Source organism: Hyperolius riggenbachi, chromosome 10 (genome assembly GCF_040937935.1).
Source record: "Hyperolius riggenbachi isolate aHypRig1 chromosome 10, aHypRig1.pri, whole genome shotgun sequence".
Lineage (NCBI taxonomy): Eukaryota > Metazoa > Chordata > Amphibia > Anura > Hyperoliidae > Hyperolius > Hyperolius riggenbachi.
Genome location: NC_090655.1, coordinates 47,871,099 through 47,891,771, shown reverse-complemented (window position 1 = coordinate 47,891,771; position 20,673 = coordinate 47,871,099). Strand labels below are relative to the sequence as shown.

The 20,673-nt window shown below is 45.8% G+C and overlaps 1 protein-coding gene across 5 annotated transcripts in view; it reads left to right on the top strand.

The window, feature by feature from the left end:
- The first annotated feature begins 1,208 nt into the window (after window positions 1-1,208).
- Window positions 1,209-20,673, top strand: part of PEX5 (peroxisomal biogenesis factor 5) — a 41,769-nt gene continuing 22,304 nt past the window's right edge. For 3 of the 5 annotated variants that reach the window (XM_068258755.1, XM_068258754.1, XM_068258753.1), the window contains exons 1-7: window positions 1,209-1,279; window positions 1,357-1,503; window positions 6,480-6,515; window positions 7,765-7,897; window positions 10,907-11,020; window positions 15,088-15,187; window positions 15,647-15,737. In XM_068258755.1, the coding sequence (XP_068114856.1) occupies window positions 1,366-1,503; window positions 6,480-6,515; window positions 7,765-7,897; window positions 10,907-11,020; window positions 15,088-15,187; window positions 15,647-15,737 (612 nt within the window). In that variant the 5' untranslated portion in view covers window positions 1,209-1,279; window positions 1,357-1,365. Of the gene's footprint in view, window positions 1,280-1,356; window positions 1,504-6,479; window positions 6,516-7,764; window positions 7,898-10,906; window positions 11,021-15,087; window positions 15,188-15,646; window positions 15,738-19,011; window positions 19,132-20,673 lie in introns of all 5 variants that reach the window. The other 2 variants (XM_068258752.1, XM_068258751.1) reach the window with 1 other exon arrangement.

The following is a 20,673-nucleotide window of genomic DNA, read 5'->3' as shown; positions in this document are numbered from 1 at the left end:
GCTTATTGTAGCAGCTGTAGTGTGTGCGCGCAGCTGCAGGTATGTCTGCCCCAGTGGGTGGTGGCTTAGAGTGGGTGGTGGCTTTGTGTGGCAGGTGTGGTGTGCACATGCAGCTGCAGGAGTGTCTGCACCTGTGGGGGTGGCTTAGAGTGGGCGGCTGCTTTGTGTGGCAGGTGTGGTGTGCACGCGCAGCTGCAGGTGTGTCTGCACCAGTGGGGGTGGCTTAGAGTGGGCGGCTGCTTTGTGTAGCAGGTGTGGTGTGCACGCACAGCTGCAGGGGTGTCCGCACCTGTGGCGGCTTAGTGCGACAGCTGTGGTGAACGCACTCGCGATTCCTTTGAGAATCAGGAGTTTTCTGGTATAAATAAAAAAGGGGGAAAGAAATAATAAAGGTGAGGAGTTGAAAGATAAAAAGGAGAGGAAAGAGAGGAGAAATTCAAGTGGGAGATAAAGTACAGCAAGCTAACCAAAGGTATAAAGAGAGGAGATGCAATACAGAGGGAGGTATTACAGGAGGGTGGAAGGAAAAATAAAGGGGAGGAAAGAAAGGGGGGGGGGTGAAATAGAGCAAAACAGGAACAGGAGAAATAGAGGAGATGAGGTGAAGCAGAGGTATGAGAAAAGACAGGGAAGAAAAACTTCAACAGGCAGCTCTAGCTGAATAATCTCAGTGTGAGGATAGCAGCACCCTGGGGTCTCAGTGTAAGGACAGCAGCACCCTGGGATCTCAGTGTGAGGACAGCAGCACCCTGGGGTCTCAGTGTGAGGACAGCAGCACCCTGTGGTCTCAGTGTGAGGACAGCAGCACCCTGTGGTCTCAGTGTGAGGACAGCAGCACCCTGGGGTCTCAGTGTAAGGACAGCAGCACCCTGGGGTCTCAGTGTGAGGACAGCACCATGGGGTGCACTGGATCATTAGTAACAGATATGCCATGTCTGGCCTCTCCTGTCTCCTCTGCCTTGTCACTGTGTGTCTGTCTGACTGTCACTATCCCAGTCACTGGCAGTCTGTATCTGTCTCTCCCCAGTGATTGGCTATTGCCTGTCCTTCTCTCCCCAGTGATTGGCTATCTGTGTCTCCCCAGTGATTGGCTGTCTGTATAACCGCAGTGATTGGCTATTGTCTGGCCGTCTTTCCCCAGTGATTGGCTGCCTCCGGCCTCCCCCAGACAGGCGTTCTCTGCTGTCACCCCTCCTTCTGAACCCTGAACTGTGAGACAAGCGGCAGACATGATCGGGGCAGAGGGACAGTGACATCGGGGGACGCACGGAGACAACAGGTGGGCGATCCGTGCTGGTCGGGCGAGGGAGGGGACATCGGGCGATCTCCTCTGACGTCTCTGTGTGTGTCCTGCAGGCTGCAGCCATGGCCATGCGGGGATTGGTGGACCCAGAGTGTGGGGGGGCGAATCCTCTCATGAAGCTGACCGGTCACTTCACCCAGGACAAGGGGCTGCGTGAAGAAGGGCTGCCGCACGTGGCCTGGCCCCCAGGGACCGCAGCGGTGAGTTACCCCCCGAGGGTGGGGGGGTCCTCTGTGTGTGTGGTCTGTTCAGCTGTCTGTCTGTGCTATCAGCCCCCTGCCACCCCTCCTTTCTCACCCACTGTGCCCCCCTTACCACCCTGTCTTGTTCAGCAGCTTCTCATCCCCTCCCTTCTGCAGCTCCCCTTCTGCCCTGAAGTGCCCCTTCCCTGCAGCCCCTCTTCTGCCCTGAAGTGCCCCTTCCCTGCAGCCCCCCTTCTGCCCTGAAGTGCCCCTTGCCTGCAGCCCCCCTTCTGCCCTGAAGTGCTGCTTCCCTGCAGCCCCCCTTCTGCCCTGAAGTGCCCCTTCCCTGCAGCTCCCCTTCTGCCCTAAAGTGCCCCTTCCCTGCAGCCCCCCTTCTGCCCTGAAGTGCCCCTTCCCTGCAGCCCCCCTTCTGCCCTGAAGTGCCCCTTCCCTGCAGCCCCCCTTCTGCCCTGAAGTGCCCCTTCCCTGCAGCCCCCCTTCTGCCCTGAAGTGCCCCTTCCCTGCAGCCCCCCTTCTGCCCTGAAGTGCCCCTTCCCTGCAGCCCCCCTTCTGCCCTGAAGTGCCCCTTCCCTGCAGCCCCCCTTCTGCCCTGAAGTGCCCCTTCCCTGCATCCCCCCTTCTGCCCTAAAGTGCCCCTTCCCTGCAGCCCCCCTTCTGCCCTGAAGTGCCCCTTCCCTGCAGCCCCCCTTCTGCCCTAAAGTGCCCCTTCCCTGCAGCCCCCCTTCTGCCCTAAAGTGCCCCTTCCCTGCAGCCCCCCTTCTGCCCTAAAGTGCCCCTTCCCTGCAGCCCCCCTTCTGCCCTAAAGTGCCCCTTCCCTGCAGCCCCCCTTCTGCCCTAAAGTGCCCCTTCCCTGCAGCCCCCCTTCTGCCCTAAAGTGCCCCTTCCCTGCAGCTCCCCTTCTGCCCTAAAGTGCCCCTTCCCTGCAGCTCCCCTTCTGCCCTAAAGTGCCCCTTCCCTGCAGCCCCCCTTCTTTTCCCTAGTGTGCCTTTACCTGCAGCCCCCTTTCTCTACCCCCAGTGAGCCCATTCCCTGCTGCTCCCCCTCCTTTTTGCCCCAGTGTCTTTCCTGTCCTGCTGGTTTCCCTATCCTTCACCCTACTCTTGCCCCCCTCCCTTCCCCTTTTCCTGCATGCCTGATACCCTTGCTGCGGTTCTACTGGTCCCCCTCCCACCTGCCTCATTTTGCCAGCTATCTTACTTGCCTGTGGATCACCTTTGTCCTACTGCCCCGGTACACCTGTGTCTGCCTCCCCTGACCTCATCACCCCCAGCTCCCCTCCCTGTGTCTCCCTCAGCAGAGAGATTTCTTCCAACAGCCCTGAACTGAATACAAATGTATCCTGTTTGTGTCATGTTGTGCCCTGGAGTCACCTGACCCTAGCTGTGTCATGCTTGTACTATATACCGGTTTACTGTCAGTATTATGATTACACTAGTAAAAAGGCCCGCCCGTTAAACGGGCGCTAGGTCACAACCGCTACCCCCGCAATGTGTGCACATACGCGTCCCACTTGCTCGTTCCCCACCACTGTCTGAAGTATACGCACACAGGAAGCTGCTTGCTTGACAGTTGGTAAAAGCTGTTATTTCCCACAATGCACTGAGAACCTCTGTGAACCACACACAGCAAACTGTCAGATCCCCCCCTGTGTCCTAACTGCCCTGGCTGCGCACATGCTCAGTACAAAAAAGCCAGGGACACACAACCATTCAGTTGATGACGCAGAGACACTTGCATTTTATTGTATAGGACGATGTGCTTTATGTAAACTTTTCTATAAACACTAATAGCCAAAAAGAAGCCCAGCACAGCAGCATCCTGTTACATAGGATAAGTATTGTTACTCCAGATGTTATTCAGCTAATGTTCCTCCAGCAGGCTGGGCATTCCTGGCTCTGCACACTTTTATCTCAGATCTCACTTGATGAGTTCCCAGCTCTGTATACCTGCCACATACATTAACAGGGCACCTGTCACCCTGCTGGAGTCATCTTTCTTGAACTCCAGTGGTGGGATCTCCTCTTCCTAAATGCCCAGCTCTGCACACTTGCCAATCCCACTACCAGGGCCTCCCCCTACTGGACTCATTTGTTTTTCTAGAACACGTACAGTAAGAGCTCTACACATTTGCTACAGCCACTACCAGGTCCTCCTGTACCCCCTGACGGAATCTTCTGTATCTCCGCGACTTCAGTGGTGAGATCTTTTCTTTCCCAAGTTCCTAAAGGTACATACACACGTCGGATTTGCGCAAACCACCTGTCGTTTGGACGTCAAATCGGGCGTGTGTACAATCTGTCGTTCAGCTGATAAGAGCGGACTTGAGCGATCCGCCAGACTGCACACACGCCCGATTTGACGTCCGAACGACCGGTCGTTTGGACGTCCAAACGATGGGTCGTTTGCGCAAATCACATTTACTGCATTCACTACCAGGTGTTTATGCCCCCTACTGGATCCTTTTATCTCTAGAGGACTCCTGTGGTGAGATCTCTGCACATCTGACGTCACAGCTATGCCTACCAACTTGCTGATCTCAATCATTTAAAAGCTTTAAAAAAAACCACACACATTTTGGCCTTGGTTAGACTTATCAGTGTTCTCCCCAGAAATTTTTTCCAGCCGGGTGGCATGAAAAAGTAGCCGGGTGGGGCGAGAGGAGAGAATGCAGGCCCGGTGCTTCTGTGAGCAACTCTGCTTACAGCATAGGAGGAGGTGAGCAGATGACAGCCGGGTGGTCACCAAAACTAGCCGGGTGGGGCACCCGGCTAAAAGAGCCTGGGGAGAACACTGCTTATTTTTTCTGTGTGGTGTGTGGCTGTATTGTGATTAGTTTAGCTCTGCCAGCCCACAGGGCACTCAGGTGATACATTCACTTCCTGTTACAGCTTTTCAGCTTCCTGTCTCACCTGGACATGGACTCAGAACTCCCTCTCTGCTCTAAAAGATACACAACAGCATAATAATATTTTAATAAAAACATATCTTTGTTACAGCTGATACCAATCCTGCAATAAATCTGCTCTTTTTCTACTTCCTGCTTTCATGGAAGCCGACATAGGGTTAACATCCTACGTTTACAAATTAGCTGCTCTGCTGAGGCAGTCAGCTGACAGCAGAGAGATCAAATTACAGATGTGATTAGTCCCAGATGAGGGGAAAATAGACTAAACTCTCTAAATACATACAGACGTTCTGCCCTGTGCAAGAAATGTCCTATGCAAGAGTTCAGGTCCACTTTAAAAGCTTAAAAAAAAACCACACATTTTGGCTATGGGTAGACTTATTTTTTCTGTGTGGTGTGTGGCAGCATTGTGCTTTGTTTAGCTCTGCCAGTCCACAGGGCAGTCAGGTGACATCCACTTCCTGTTACAGCTTTTCAGCTTCCTGTCTCACCTGGAACAGTTAACCTTCATCGTCTCAGTCATTAATTGTCCTGTTATCATGTAAAATTGTAAAGCTGTACAGTCTCTTACTCCAGTGCACGTCACACCTATAATTAACTAATTTAGTACTTTAAAATAACAGACACTTCACACCAGGGCTGTGAAGTCGGTCCAAAAATCCACCGACTCCTCAGTTTAGGATTCCACCGACTCCTCTAATTTGCATATTACAATTTTGTTGATTAAAAGTATGTAACATGAAATTCGTCTCTTAACTGCCAACGCTTAGGAATTTTACAAGACAACTGAAGTGAGAAGGATATGTAGACTACTATATTTATTCCCTTTAGACTAAAACTAGTCCTTGGTAAGAGTACTTGTAAAAGGTACAAACCGGAACAAAGAACATCTATCAGGCCCTAGGCAATGTAAGTGTGGGTACATGTAAGAATGATGTGCAGGTACTCTGCAGGGGAAGGAGGAGATTGTAAACAGACAACACCTCTGTGTTTAATGTGCACAGCATTCTCAGTGGATTCCCTGCAGCTCTGTGGGGAGTGCATATGTAGAGTATAGTACTACTGTGTAACAAAGTAAACCTGAGACAGATTAAATTAAAGTTTTATACATACCTGGGGCTTCCTCCAGCCGCCTTCAGGATAATCAGTCCCTCGTTGTCCTCCTCCACCACCTGGATCTTCTGCTATGAGTCCAGGTACTTGAGCCAGTCAGGCGTAGTGCGCATGCACACACTCCGCTGCCAGGAGCATACTACACCTGTGCAGCACTATTGCGCAGGTGCAGAATGTTCCTGGCTGTGGGAGCGGCATGCGGCTGGACAGCGCTGACTGGCTGAATTATCAGGACTCATAGCAGAAGATCCGGGTGGTGGAGGACAGAGAGGGACTGATTGGCCTGAAGGGGGCTGGAGGAAGCCTCAGGTATGTATAAAACTTTACTTTTCATCCGTCTCAGTTACCCTTTAATTTGTAGTCACCAAACCAAATTTTAATAACATATCAAATTATTTGATTTCATGAGCAAAGGGAGTGCATACATTTGCATAAATCAGCATCAATGCAGAATTATTTCCATCTCATTGACCATCTCTATTAGTGACACAGCTACACATCAGGCTTTATTCTTACAGCATAGATGTTATTTAGTATATATAAGAGATTCCTGTGTACACATCATATATACAGTCACAATCAGATATGTATATCTGACCTTAAAAATACGGGACTGCTTTATTGAAGCAGCACAAGTAACTAATTTTGATTGGTTTATTTCATTTTTGTGGACTAAGCACAGCTATTACTGTATATATACATTATTTTTAATGACTATTATCTGAGAAATATAACATTTTATCATATTTTCTATTTTAATTACAGTTACAAATTCATTAGGAGTCGGAGTCGGTGCATTTTTTCCCGACTCCGACTCCAGGCACCCAAAATTGCCCGACTCTCCGACTCCGACTCCACAGCCCTTCTTCACACACACACCTCCTGTACCACAGATGGACATGTTTGTTTTAGTATCTTCTACTTTCTTATGTTATTTTCTGCTTGTTTTAATCAGATTTCAAAGCCTCTCGGAGAAGCCACTGAGGATGAGGTGAGCATTTGTGTATTATTTTTATTTTAAAGAGAAAATGTAACCAAATATAGTAGTAGGGGAAAAAAATATCCATATGTTGCAAAATGAGAAGTTAAAAAAAATAGAATATAGATCAAGAAATGATTGATACTCGCTGTGTAATTAGTTCATGTTGTTTGATTCCCCTGTATGCCTGCGAGTTATCATGTTTACTACTGGCAGAGATGAAAAGAAAATGCGCCAACTGCCATTATCTATAAACACACACAGAGGGAGATTCTGCTTGCTTGGCAGTTGGAAACACCTGTTATTTCCCACAATGCAACAAGGTTCACAGACTGCAAACTTTCAGGACCATGGCCCTGACATCACACTGTAGGAGGGGTTTCACCACAATATCGGCCACACCGAGATCCCTGATGATCTATTTGAGAAAAGGTTTTGTGGGAAAGGAGATATTGGCTACTGATTGTGATGACATTCAATCCTGGTTTAAAGCATTTAGCATTTCATTGTCCAGAGCGATCGTGGTAGTTTCAGCTATTTTCGGGTATAATCGGGTTGAAAAATCCAGGAATAACACATAACGTAACATTATTATCATGACAGCATGCTTCCAATCTCTCCTCTCCATAGATCAAAACAGGCTCATTCCAGAGCCCAGCATGGTGTCTGTACAGTGATCATTCCTAAATTGTCCCCCAAAGTGGTCAGGAATTCTGTGGAATGTCCATTTACTGAGAGCTCTATGCACAGAGGGAGTTACTGCTTGCTTGGCAGCAGAGGGAGTTACTGCTTGCTTGGCAGCAGAGGGAGTTGCTGCTTGCTTGGCAGTTGAAAACAGCTGTTTCTTCCCACAATGCAACAAGGTTCACAGAGAGGGAACTGTCATGGCCATGGCCCTGATATCATATATTACTACTGGAAAACCCCAAGGTTCTGACTATATGAACCTTTGTTGACAATTTCACATCTCTGCTTTATATTACCGGAGGAGGGTAGTAAGTTTGTTATAAATCTGCAAGCAACCACATCCTCCAGCACCTTTTCCCCTTATTTTGCACTTTACCTGTAGATCCCTCTCCTTGCATGTGTCCTGTGGTGGGCCAATCAGCTTTCTAGAAGCTGGTGACATCACTTTCTTCCTCCCTGCTCATCAGCTGACACTAGGTATGGCGGTCTGCGCTGCCTAGATTTGGCTGAAGCTGCACGTTTTGCATTTTGCTGGTGTATGTGAACTGCTGTTTTTTTATTTTGTCTCTTACAGCTTGTTTCGGAGTTCCTGCATTCTCGGGTACCGTCCCTGCACGCCCGCGCCCCTCACACCTTCAAGATGGACGGACTCCTGGCGGAGATGCAGGAAATTGAGCAGAGCAACTTCCGCCCACAGCCCCTCCGAGGTAAGAGCAACTTGGCATGGGGTAGAAGTACTGCAAGCTCCTTAATACACATGCCTATCATTTAATGTGTTTATGGCCACAGATATAATTTACCTACGTCTGCATGAAGTTGAAGAGGAACTGTAGTGAAAACAATGTAATGACTAGCATAAGGCTCGGTCCACACTTGGTGGTTGCAGATCGGATCCGTTTTTGTAAACAATTTTTTTTCTCTCCCCATTTTTCTTTAAAAAGTCAGTTTTTCAGCTTACGTTTCCAGTCTGTGGAAACGTATCCGCAGCCCTGGCTGTGGGTGGGAAGGGGGTGGACACTTCACCTGTGTCCCCCTTTTCCGCTCCCCCTCCAGCTAGTTTCTTTTTAAAATCAATATATAAGATAGCAGCGAGCGGGGAACTTACTTCCTTGCGTTCCACTGCTCACCGTCACTTCCTGCAATGCCGCCCTCTGTACTTCATTGGGTTGCATTGCAGGACGTAACGCGGCGAGCGGTGGAATGCAAGGAAGTGGTGTGTAAGTTCCACGTTCGCTGCTTGCTTATACATTGATTTTTATTTTTTTTTAAGTATCTAGCGGGAGGGGAAGGGGGACCCAGGCTTACTACCCCCTCCAGCATGGCGGCCACCTCTCCACCCACAGGCAGGGCTGGGACACAGAAAACGGATCCGTTTCTGTGTCCAAATATGCCTTTGTAGAGGGAAGTCCGTTTTTGCATAGCTTTTCACTACCCCTCCGTGTATTTGGGGTGTGCGAAAATCCTGCAAATCCAGACCATCTGATCCCCGGAGCGCACACATATCTGTTTTGAAAATGAGTCAAGACTCCTGCTATTTTTAACATTAGTATCCATGGCTCTGGTTTTGGCCAGGGCCCCAAAACGGAGCCATGGATACGTTTTTTAAACAAGTGTGACCCTACTCTAAGTGTAAATCAGCAAACGAAAGCAGTTTGTGGGTCTGTAAATGAAAAACAAATATTCCTAAAAAGTAACTCTTAATTACAATCTTAATTGGTAAACAGATATGAGGACCACTGTAAAAGTCCATATGCCATGTATTGATGTTACTAGTACCCCACAAACCCCCACCCTGTTTTTCATTTGCTGATGTGTCTTTTAATTGTGATTCACTTTATTGCAATTTAATTAAAGTGCCACGTCAAAAGCTCAAACGCTGGTTACTTCTTTCCCCACAGATTATCAGTGCTATAAACTGCAATCATCTTATACAGATTCAGTCTGTGGCTTTTCCCCTAGCACTCTGATAAATGGGATGATGTAGTTCTATCAGTAGCCTCATTTGCGCAGACAGAAACTTGCTTTTTGGGGACGTGACCAAAATGTGAAGTCTGAATTTTTAGCTGTAAAAAGGGGGAAATCGGAGCTCTGTAATTATTAAAGTGGTTTGAAAGTCATTTCTACTTTGCTCTAAAAGATTCCTTACAGCCTTAAAGCTACTATAAAGCTACTAGCCCAGAAAAAAATTGTAGCAGAACATCATTGAAACTGTTAAACACAGCACATTGTCCTGCTATGGAAAGGTTATTCAGCTTCAAATTCGCATCCAGTCTGGAGATAACAGTATCTTTGTTTACATTCCAATGTTGTTACATTTGTGTGTAAACAACTGTAAACACTCTGAGAAGCTCTCTCTGCTTCAGGTATAGACACAGTTTAGAACAGCTCGCTAGAAGATTTTAATATATAATAAAAAGCAGCTGGAATAAAATGCAATGGCAACGTTCAGGGCAAGATAAACTACACTTTGGAAACTTGTAATTTGTAGACAGATATTATTACTTGTGCACAAAAACAAATATAACTATGAGTAATAAAAAGAAGAAAACGCATTTTTATTGAATGTAATGTCAGTTTCAGACCACTTTAAACTTCTATGTGGCATATTTAAACATATAACTCCATATATTGCCACTGTTCTTTCCCATAGCTGATTTTTTTGCTGCCTGTTTTTCTTTGCAGCTATTATCTTATTGCTTATGTCAGCACTGTGTGCAGCAGCTCTGCAAAGTGTAAAAGAAAAAAGCACAGACAATTATTGACTTACCTGTTTATCCACATAGCCTCCATTGACACTAACAAACACTCTGCACACTGTATACCTTGTACTGCATGCACTGCTCACAATGTACGGTACTTGAACATATACACACTGTTCTCATACACAAGCATCTCACACACTATACATACACGTGTACACATACACATTGTACTTTTTAATTTCTGGGATGCGCACAGTGCAAAGCAAGTTCTGGAGACAGCCTGTGTGTTTCACCAACACAGGTGCTTTATGTGTGCTGTACAGGCTAAAACACTATTTACAGCCAAGGGTAACAAAACTTGAGTGACTAGCTATAACGTATAGATGAAAAATCCCCTCTACTGGGTGCAAACCTACCATTTGTCCCAAATCAAAATACAACCAAGACTTTCTGCAGCACAGAACTCTGATGCCTTGTTTTGTATAGTTCTCCTTATGCTAGGTACACACCATACGATTTTCTGTTAGATGGTTTCGATAGATCATTTCCATTCAATGTTCGATCTTATTTTCGATCTTTTTTTCTGGTTGATTTCTCATAGAAGTGAATGGAAATGGATCGGAAAATCAAACAGAAAATTGTATGCTGTGTACCCAGCATTAGACATGTGTTTTCCAGAGCAGGACTCCTTTGACCATATCAGCCGGTTTCTCTTATCTGGGCAACTGTCTCATGGAGAATAGCAAATCCCAGAGTGGATCTGGGTCATCAACACTATCAATCACTTTTCAGACATGCTTTCTCAGCAACTGCCACAGTATATTTCTCTCCCTATCACTATCTCCCTCCTACTCTACCTGTCACACTCCTGCCCCAATACCCCCCCCCCCTATTTTTTTTTCTTTCGCTCTCTTTTCCTCCTTGTTTCTCATCTCCCCTTCTATCCTTATCTCCCTTCTATTTTGCTTCCCCATGCCTGTCTCCCTATCTCACTTTCCCACTGTCCCTTTGCAGCTCCTGGTGTGGCAGATTTGGCATTGTCTGAACACTGGTCGGAGGAGTTTCTGGCAGAGGAGCCGGGGGTGGTGGAGGAGGAGGACTGGTCTCGAGAGTTTACGGAACAAGCAGGTAAGCCACTCTGTCGTCTATGTTTAGAGAGCTACAATGTGGGATGTGTCAGTGATACAATTACTACCGCTGTCAGATGTGTGCCGTCATCAGGCTTCCAGTAATCATGTCACTTTGGGTCTTCTATCTTGGCAAATTAAATTTAAGATGGGGACCCACAAACACTCTATACATAGCAATTGATACGGCGCCCCAAAACCTGCCAATGGCAACTGCAGTGTCAGAGGTGCAGGAAGAGGATAAGAAACAGTTTGTTAATGATTACCACTATTCAAAGTATCTATAGAAGTGATTATTATGAGCATGGAACCAATAGAGAGCTAATACTGTAGTTGAGGGAGGACCCTTCAGGGGCCCCTCTGGCCCAAGGGCCCCGATGCAGTCTGCAACCCCTATTGCTACGTCCCTGATGGTGATTATAAAGGCCTGAGCACACTGACGCCTTTCTTTTGCAATACACAGTGACATCAGACAATGCATAGACAGCACTAGGGATGGTCATTGAGATGCAAATAATTCGAGTTGATACAGCATTATGCAAATGTTTGCATCTTGAACATGAACCTATCAGATCCTGCTGAGATAACATTAGATTGGTCCATTTTCAAGCAGCATATATTTGCATAATCTTGCATCAAATCACAATTATTTGCATTTCATTGACCATCCCAAGACAGCACTCTCTGATGGGCACACATAGCGCCTTGCAGCAGTGCTTTCTGACAACACCGTTGCATTCATTTCCATGCACAATGCAGTGCTGTCCCTTTCAGTATAATTGAAGAGGGTCGGCACTGCATGGCATTTCTGTAATGCTAGGAACACGCCACACAATTTTGTGTTAGATGGATGGTTCAGTAGATAATTTCCGCCATGTCCAATATTATTTTTGATTGTTTTTCTGGTCGATTTCTCATAGAAGGGAATAGAAATTTATAAGAAAAGTTAAGAGAATTGAGCGGAAAAACAAATCGAAAATCGACTGAAAAAATGCATTGTGTGTACTTAGCATAAAACATAGCTACATTGTCATGCGTTAATGTGCTCAGATGATCTGTTTTCAGACTGTTGTTTCTTTAGAGATGGGCTGCACTGTACCATGTGACGTTCAGTCAATGTTATGCGGTGTCTCAGGGAATGGCTGAAGTCAGTGTATGTAGGTGACAGGTCGGCCGTACTTTAACCTGCAGTAAAGGTTACACACATGTTCAGCTCTGTGTCCTGATAAACGTGAGCTCCTTGCTGAGAACACCTATTTATTGTGTACCTAACCATTATCCAATGACCCCAAACTCCAGGGAAGAACAATCTTGGGCACTGACATGAAATGTATACATTTATTAGAACTACTTGGAATGCTATATACAGTGCTGCCCATAATAATAATAACCTGAAAGATTTGAAGCTCATTGCTACAGATGAATGGGCAAAAATACCTATGCAAAAAGCTGGTCTGCAATTATTATAGGAAGCATTTGATTGCTGTGATAGCCAATAAAGGCTTTTCTATTGATTTGAGAAGGGTATGAATAATTTTGGACTGGGCACTTTTTGCTCAAATGTAAATAAAAGCTGAGAATTTCCCCCCCCCCTCCCCCCACAATAACGCCTTTTGTACATCATCTTATTTTCTTTTGGGAGACACCTATGTCATTTCCTGTCAAAATATTACTTGCTGTTTGAATAAAAGTAACTTTAGGTCAAAATTTGCCAGGGGTATGAATAATTATGGGCAGCACTGTAGCAGTTCTTCACATTACTCATCATATCTTCACACTGATTGTGTGTAAAACATACCAGAGCTCTAATGCCAGGGATGCAGGTATACAGAACAACCAATCAGAATCCTTGTTTCATGCAGCAGCGGAAACCAGATTGGCTGCTTTGGGCAGCATGTCCACTATCAACTTTTCTCCAGTTATACTTCCTTGTGGCTTGATAAATCTACCCAGCATGCAGCAGCGTGGTATCATCTGTAAAGGAGCTGGAGACTTCTTCAAGCTTTTTTTTTTTTTATATTCTCTTTGTTCAAAGGGGAGATATTCCTTCACCTCTTGTCCTGTGGACCCTCATTACTTTGAGGCCCCTTGAACACTTGACGTGTTGCGTCGCGTCACAGTAGTCTTCCTCATTGCAAGGGTCTTGCAAGTCTATGGAGAATTGCATAGTCGACACGTTGTGACGGAAGTGTCCAAATCACCACAATGCCATGGCAAAGTCTACTGCGTGTTACCGCGTGAACCGTGCCTACCGGTGAGTGGCTGAAAAGTGTGCTGGTTAACCTCCCTGGCATTCTATTAAAATCGCCAGGGAGGCTGCGGGAGGGTTTTTTTTAAATTAAAAAAAAACTATTTCATGCAGCCAACTGAAAGTTGGCTGCATGAAAGCCCACTAGAGGGCGCTCCGGATGCGCACTTTCGATCGCCTCCGGCGACCAGAATAAACAAGGAAGGCCGCAACGAGCGGCCTTCCTTGTTTCGCTTTCCTCGTCGCCATGGCGACGAGCGGAGTGACGTCATGGATGTCAGCCGACGTCCTGACGTCTGCCGCCTCCGATCCAGCCCTTAGCGCTGGCCGGAACTGTTTGTTCCGGCTGGGCTCGGGCGGCTGGGGGGACCCTCTTTCGCTGCTGCACGCGGCGGATCGCCGCGCTGCGGCGGCGATCAGGTAGCACACGCGGCTGGCAAAGTGCGTGTGCTCCTTTTTATTTCATAGAAATCGGCCCAGCGGGGCCTGAGAAATCCTCCTGCGCAGGTTACCCCGAGCTGAGCTCGGGATAACCGGCAAGGAGGTTAAAGGACTTACGAGCCCAAATCACAAAACAAAGGTCTGTACCTGCATGAATTTTGAAGGCACAGAGGACGCTACAGGAGATAGCCTGTAGCGTGTCTCTGATTTAGGAGACCTGGGTTCAAATCTCAGCTCTTTCTGTTCAGTAAGCCCTCGTTCACATTGGGTGCGTTAAGAAATGGGTAAAAGCGCATGAAAAAAAATACATGCGTTTCGGCGTGCGTTTCAGTGCATTACGCTTTTTTTAAGCAGGTTTTGCTTATTGTAACAGCTATCAATAAAGCTTTGTTTTCATATGAAAATGTATATTTAAAAAAAAAAAAAAAAAAAAATTAGAGGTAAAAAAAACGCATGCGCTAAAAAAGTGCACCCATTCACTTGCACCGATGTGCGCTTTACAGCTCAATACACAGAAATGCATGCAACACTACGTTTTTGTAACTTAGCTCAGCGCAAGCGCACACATGTGAACGAGGCACATTTAATCACATGGGAAAATCAATACCTGTGAAAAGCACACAGAAATGGCCCTGATGTGAACGAGGCTTAAGTCAGCAGCTATTCAGTAAGGAGTTCTTGGGCAAGACTCCCTAACACTGCTACTATCTACTAAGAATTGCTTTGAGTCCGTCAGGAGAAAAGTGCTACACAAATACTGGACTTCTTATTATCACTGCACAGATTGTGCAGTAATGCAAGTCAGTGGGCAATGCAGTGAATGTGCATGACGGGACCGCGGTGTGTGAAATTCCAGTGACTTATTTCCTGCCCAGCAGGGAGTTCGTCGATGAGCGGGGATGTGCATATGACCCTGTTGCTGCACCGTCGTGCAGGGTCATATGAATGCTTATTCCTGCGATTTATTGATCGCTTAGCAGGGTCCCCTGCTACGTGATCACTGCACTGCTTAGATGTGCAACTGGCCTAAAAGAAGCCCCGGTGGTTCTGGGATTAAGAAGTGAACTACAGCAGTAAGAGCTTGACAGACATTCTAACGCCTCCTCGTCCAGCAAAATAGATTGTTTGTTGTTGTCCATCTCCCTGCTAGAGGGCCTTGCCGACTTCCTCTCTGGGCAGGAAGTGGAGGAATCTTCTCCGGATGGGGACACAGAAAATGATACAAACCCCAAATTAGTTTTAATCCATTTTCATACTTTCCTGTCCTAGAATAACAATGTTTTTTTAGAGTTGAGTTTCAAGCATACGTTTACCAATAGTACTTTGATGCAGTCTACCTGTGTGTAATGTATGTTTTCTCTTGTCTGTCACGTGAATAGATGTCCAGTCATCACCATCACGTTGGGCAGAGGAATATCTGCAGCAGTCTGAGGAGAAGCTGTGGTTGGGGGAGAGTGAGGCGGTGATGGCCGAGAAATGGTGAGGAGAGGATTTTCAGACTAAATAATGTTCCTCCTTTTATTGGAGTGTCACCCAGAGCAACCAGTCAGATTCTATTTCATTTTTCTTGCCTATGACAGAGAAAAATGATCTGATTGGTTGTTGTCGTACAGACGTGCTGTTGCATTGTGTCGTGTGACTTGTTTGCATGTTGTATTGATCTGAGGGTCTGCGTATCATGGTTTGGTGTTGGACTCAGAGTCTGGGTTGTGTTGTTGGGCTGAGGGTCCTAGTGACATGCCTTGGGCTCAGAGTCTGGGTCTTATGTTGTCTTGGGATGAGGTTCCAGGCTGTGTGTTGTTGTGCCCATGGTCTAAGTTACATGTTGTGTTGACCTCATGGTTCAGGTCGTGTGTTGTCTTGGGTGGCCCTGTGGGGCTGGGTCATGTATTGGACTGAGGGTCTTCTCTGATCAATGTGTTATTTTGCGCTCTATAGGTGTGAAGAGTACCAGCCTGAGGATGACCTACAGCGAGAGGCCAAGTCTCTCCTCTCCAAAGTCACAGACCCCAAACTGGCCAATAGCCAGGTAAGCCAGGCGTGTGGTGGGTGGAGTTCTTGTATTCTCTACACCGTTTCATTTTATCAGAATTCTTGTTTATTGGTTCTGCTGGCTGTATCACATAATTGCTGCTCCCTTCAGTTATGTTGTATGAAGAAAACGTTAAGACAGATTAATTCCATTGCTGTGGTGTTCCTTAGTGGCTGATCTCCTCCTGTAAACAGCACTATTTCCTTTCAATAGAGAGCTCGGAGTGAGGGCTTTATAGTGGCCATGAAATATATCTGAACAAAGGTTATCACAATAGAATAGATCATCAGAGGTTTTCACCAAAGTGATATTTTGTTCTGGAGCCACACATAGAAAAACAAGCAAATTAGCTCTGTGGCTAAGGAGTGTCAGGTGGAAATCCTCCAGTGTCAGGAGAAAGTCTCAGTCCTCTGACTTTTCAAGCATATCCCTATTAGTTCCTCCATGTGACAGATGGCTTCACTGACCTACGATAGGCAAGCTCATCTCTCTTTAATCCCTGTTCAGCTTTTCCTTATTACATCTGCAGCTACAGGAAAGGCAGACAGGCTTGCACACTGTTGGCAATCTCTGCTGTTTTTTTTTTATCTCAGGCTTTGTTTTCTGCTTCAGGTTTGTTCTAAATCCCGCAGAACTAGCTGTCAGGTGGTTCAGAAATCAAAGCCTCAGGGCTTGTTTCCACTGTTGCGACGCGATTTCGGCCGCATTCCGACGCTTGTAAAAACGCATGCGGATGAGTTTCCGCATGCGTTTTTACCCGCGATTTCGCATGCGATTTCGCATGGCAGGGTGCCATGCGAAATTAACCATGACACTGCCAGGGCTAAATAAAATTGAAAAAGGTGCGAAATCGCGGGTAAAAACGCATGTAACAAACGCATGCGTTTTTACTATTAAATACATTAGCGGCGATTCGCACGGATTCCCGACGCAGGCGAAATCGTTGGCTCTTTTGTGCGTTTTTTTCACGCTGAAAAAAACGCACCTCAACAACGCTACAGTGGAAACAGGCCCATCCACTTGCATTACATGTGCGGATCTGCATGCGTTGGACGCATGCAGATTCGCGATAGTGGGAACGAGCCCTCAGGATTTAATTGGGTTTAACCATTTAGCAGCCAGTTTATTTTGAGGCTTACAAGTGCTCCAGGCCAATTTATTTTAGTACAATTTATTTTTATTCTTTATTACGGTTTCTTGCTTTTAATTTGCATATATTCAGCAGTGATGCACTGGGAGACATCTCGGAGCTCCCTCCAACCTGAATTATCGCAAATTCTTTCTGTTTTAAGAAAGCAAACTTTTGATTTCCATGCATTTTAGTAAGGTGGCTTTTTGGACCATTGTAGCCCCTCACACACTTCAATGAGTTCTGGTTCACCATGAGCTTGCTGGTTAGTCTGTACCTCTGGGTTTTCCAAGTCCTACTCCATAGAGCCAAATTAATCCATGCCATGCACTGATGAGGATCAAACAATCCAAAACGGTCTGTATGCATGTTGGATTATTATGGCTCTGTACTAATTACAAGCTGACACATACGTTGCATTCCAGCGGTTCTGGAGGTGTGTTTAGCTTCTAAGGACGACAATGGTTAATTTGCATATATTCAGCAGTGATGCACTGGGAGACATCTCAAGCTCACTCCAACCTGAATTATTGCAAATGCTTTCTGTTTTGAGAAAGCAAACTTTTGTTTTCCATGCTTCATACTGCTGCATTGTGTATTTATGGCCACTTGTCACTAGGGGGCAGTGTGAAACAAAAACAGAGGACTTCTGCTTTCGGTTTCTCTATTTTCTGCTAGTAGAGAGAGATCTAAGCATTCCAAAAATTTACAGCACGACGAGTTCTGCCAACTGAGGTCAAAAGCAGTGCATAGAGATATAACTATTGAACCTGCTAAAGGGTTAAGTGATAAAGCACTGGATGAAACGGAGAGCCGGGCATCTTTCAAAGAATATAACCAGAAAGAGATAATGATAATGCTATTATCATTCATATTTGAATAGCATGTAGGGGGCAATTTAATTTTTCACAATTTAGAATTTCCCTTTAATTTGTGTAGCCATAATGTGTGTTCTTAATAATAATTAATGAAATTACCCGTTAAACCATTATTTTGTGACAGTTACTTCTCCTTAATTATTCTGTTCTTTGTTGATTGGCTGATCTTCTGAGATAATTGGGTGGATAAGATGAATGGAAATACTCTGCTAGTGTGGCCCTGAAGTATGAGGGATATGGAGGCAGCCTGAAAGAACACGTTCTGTTCTGGGAATTATATATACTTACTTTTGACCTTGCATTGATCGAGGAATCTGTGTTTTTCTGTGCTTACCTGGAAACCTGTACATACAGACCCCCCAAACACATGGCCTGCTTCCTGTCTGTAAGGTGTGGCCTAATATCCAGCTTCCTGTGAGCTACAAATCTCTGCCAGGATGTAAGCTTTGGGCTCCCATCTGTTTTGCATAAAAAGGAATACGGATGAGGTGGGTGGTGACCAGAGCAGGTAAACAAAGGAATGTACAGAATTGCCCATGTACAGCATCATCTTTTTTTCTATGGTCTGCATGGAGTTAGCGAATACTCTATCATCCTACTTGCCCAGATCTCTCACACAGCTACTTTATCTGTATGAGCTCCATAACCTGCATTCTGGGACAGCCAAGTTACCGCGGGAACCCTGCTCACCCTATCAGCAAGCTGCGCATAACATGCAGGGAATCCAAAACAGGAAAGGGCTCCGCCCTTATCTCTGCCTCTGCCACCACTCCTTTGCCACAAGCTCTGTTGTGGTTATGTTGGGAAATGGTAGTCTTGTATAGTTTCGCCGCCCTTGAGTGTCACGTGGTTACTACTGAACAACCCATCCAGCAGCTGAGTTCAAAACAATGCTCTGTTCATCCTGTGCTTCAATGCCAAGTATATTTTCCTCATGAAGTAGGAATTCTGTCCACCACTACACTGACTTATAAACCTGATTACTTATTAAGCATTGTGCACCTGCTAGATGACCCTTGGCTGGGAGGGCAGTCTCCGCTGTGAGTCTAGTGTCAGCAGAGCTGCCCCACGACGTTCTTGGCCAGTACCTTGAAGTATTAAAGGCACAGGATGGTTAGGCCGAATACATGATTTAAAATAAAACCAATATGGCAGCCTCCATATCCCTCTCACTACAGGGTCTTGTTTGCATTCTGTTGTAGTCATTTAATTCCCACCTGCTCTGTGCTCGGACCTCACGTCTCCATTTTTCTTTCTCTCTCAGTTCTTACAATTTGTCAGGAAGATAGGAGACGGCGACGTGTCCCTCCCCCAGACTGCGGGCGCGCCTACCCAGACAGCCGCGCAGGCAGAGCAGTGGTCGGCCCAATTTATAAAGGAGCAGGTAGAGACCTTCTTTCCATCTACTTTTCTTTGCGTTGAACTGTAGCCAAATTTGTTCACTTCCTTCTCAAAAGTTTCAGACAGGGTTTAAATTTCAGACACGTGAAGAGATGTAAAGGTGGTGGGTGAACTGCTGCGTGGGATTTGAGGCTACAGAGATGTGGGCCATGTGTGCAGAGCCTTAGGCTTGATTCACACATGAAAAGGTGTCCAGTCCTGTCAGTTTTTGACAGTTGCCATCAGTTTTCTATGTGTTTCTATGGCTGTGTTCACACATGAAAGGTGTACATTTCTTGTCCAGTCAGGTAAAACTGATAGAAAACCAATACAAAACTGACAGGACAGTACTGGACCGGAAAAGTGCAGATTTATGTGTGAACCAAGCCTTACCACGCTTTCTGATGTCTCCAGAGAGGCTCAGTTTCGTCATGAATTGCTCCGGTAGCGGCCTCGACTTAAAGAGAATCTGTATTGTTAAAATCGCACAAAAGTAAACATACCAGTGCGTTAGGGGACATCTCCTATTACCCTCTGTCACAATTTCGCCGCTCCTCGCCGCATTAAAAGTGGTTAAAAACCGTTTTAAAAAGTTTGTTTGTAAACAAACAAAATGGCCACCAAAACAGGAAGTAGGTTGATGTACAGTATGTCCACACATAGAAAATACATCCATACACAAGCAGGCTGTATACAGCATTCCTTTTGAATCTCAAGAGATCATTTGTGTGTTTCTTTCCCCCCTGAGGGGGGAGATGCATCACAGAACCACAACACTGAAGAACTTGGCAGCCTTCCAGACACAGGCCGACAAGTCTGACAGGGGAAAGATACATTGATTTATTACAGAGACTGTGATAGTACAAAGTGCTGCAGTAAGCCAGAACACATTAGAATAGCTTTTGGAACTTGTAGGATGATAAAAAACAGGATGCAATTTTTGTTACGGAGTCTCTTTAAAGAGAAACTCCAACCAAGAATTGAACTTTATCCCAATCAGTAGCTGATACCCCCTTTTACATGAGAAATCTATTGCTTTTCACAAACAGGCCTTCAGGGAGCGCTGTATGGGTGATTTTGTGTTGAAACCCCTCCCACAAGAAGCTCTGGGACTGCGGTACTTTTGGCAGTTTGTTACAATGTAACAAGGTTCACAGACAGGAATCAGCTGTTTACAGCTGTCTCTAACAGCCAAAACAGCTAGGAGCAGCTACATAACCTGCCCACAGTAAAAATTTCACCATGTAATAAATGTCAGAATGTAAATTAGGGAGAGGAAAGGTTTTTACAATGAGCAAACACTGACTAAATCATTTATACGTAATTATGGTAAAAATGAAGCACTTTTTTTTATTACATTATTTTCACTGGAGTTCCTCTTTAAGTAAATTGCTGACCTTTGACCTGAAGGTACTCTCATGCGCAGTGTCAGATCCGTCCCCTTTGTGTCCACATTTTCTTTTCTCCTTTGTTCCCAGTGGGCATGCTCTTGTCATATACTGCAGTTCATCTGCAAATACTGCATTTGCCCGGGCCATTACCTCTG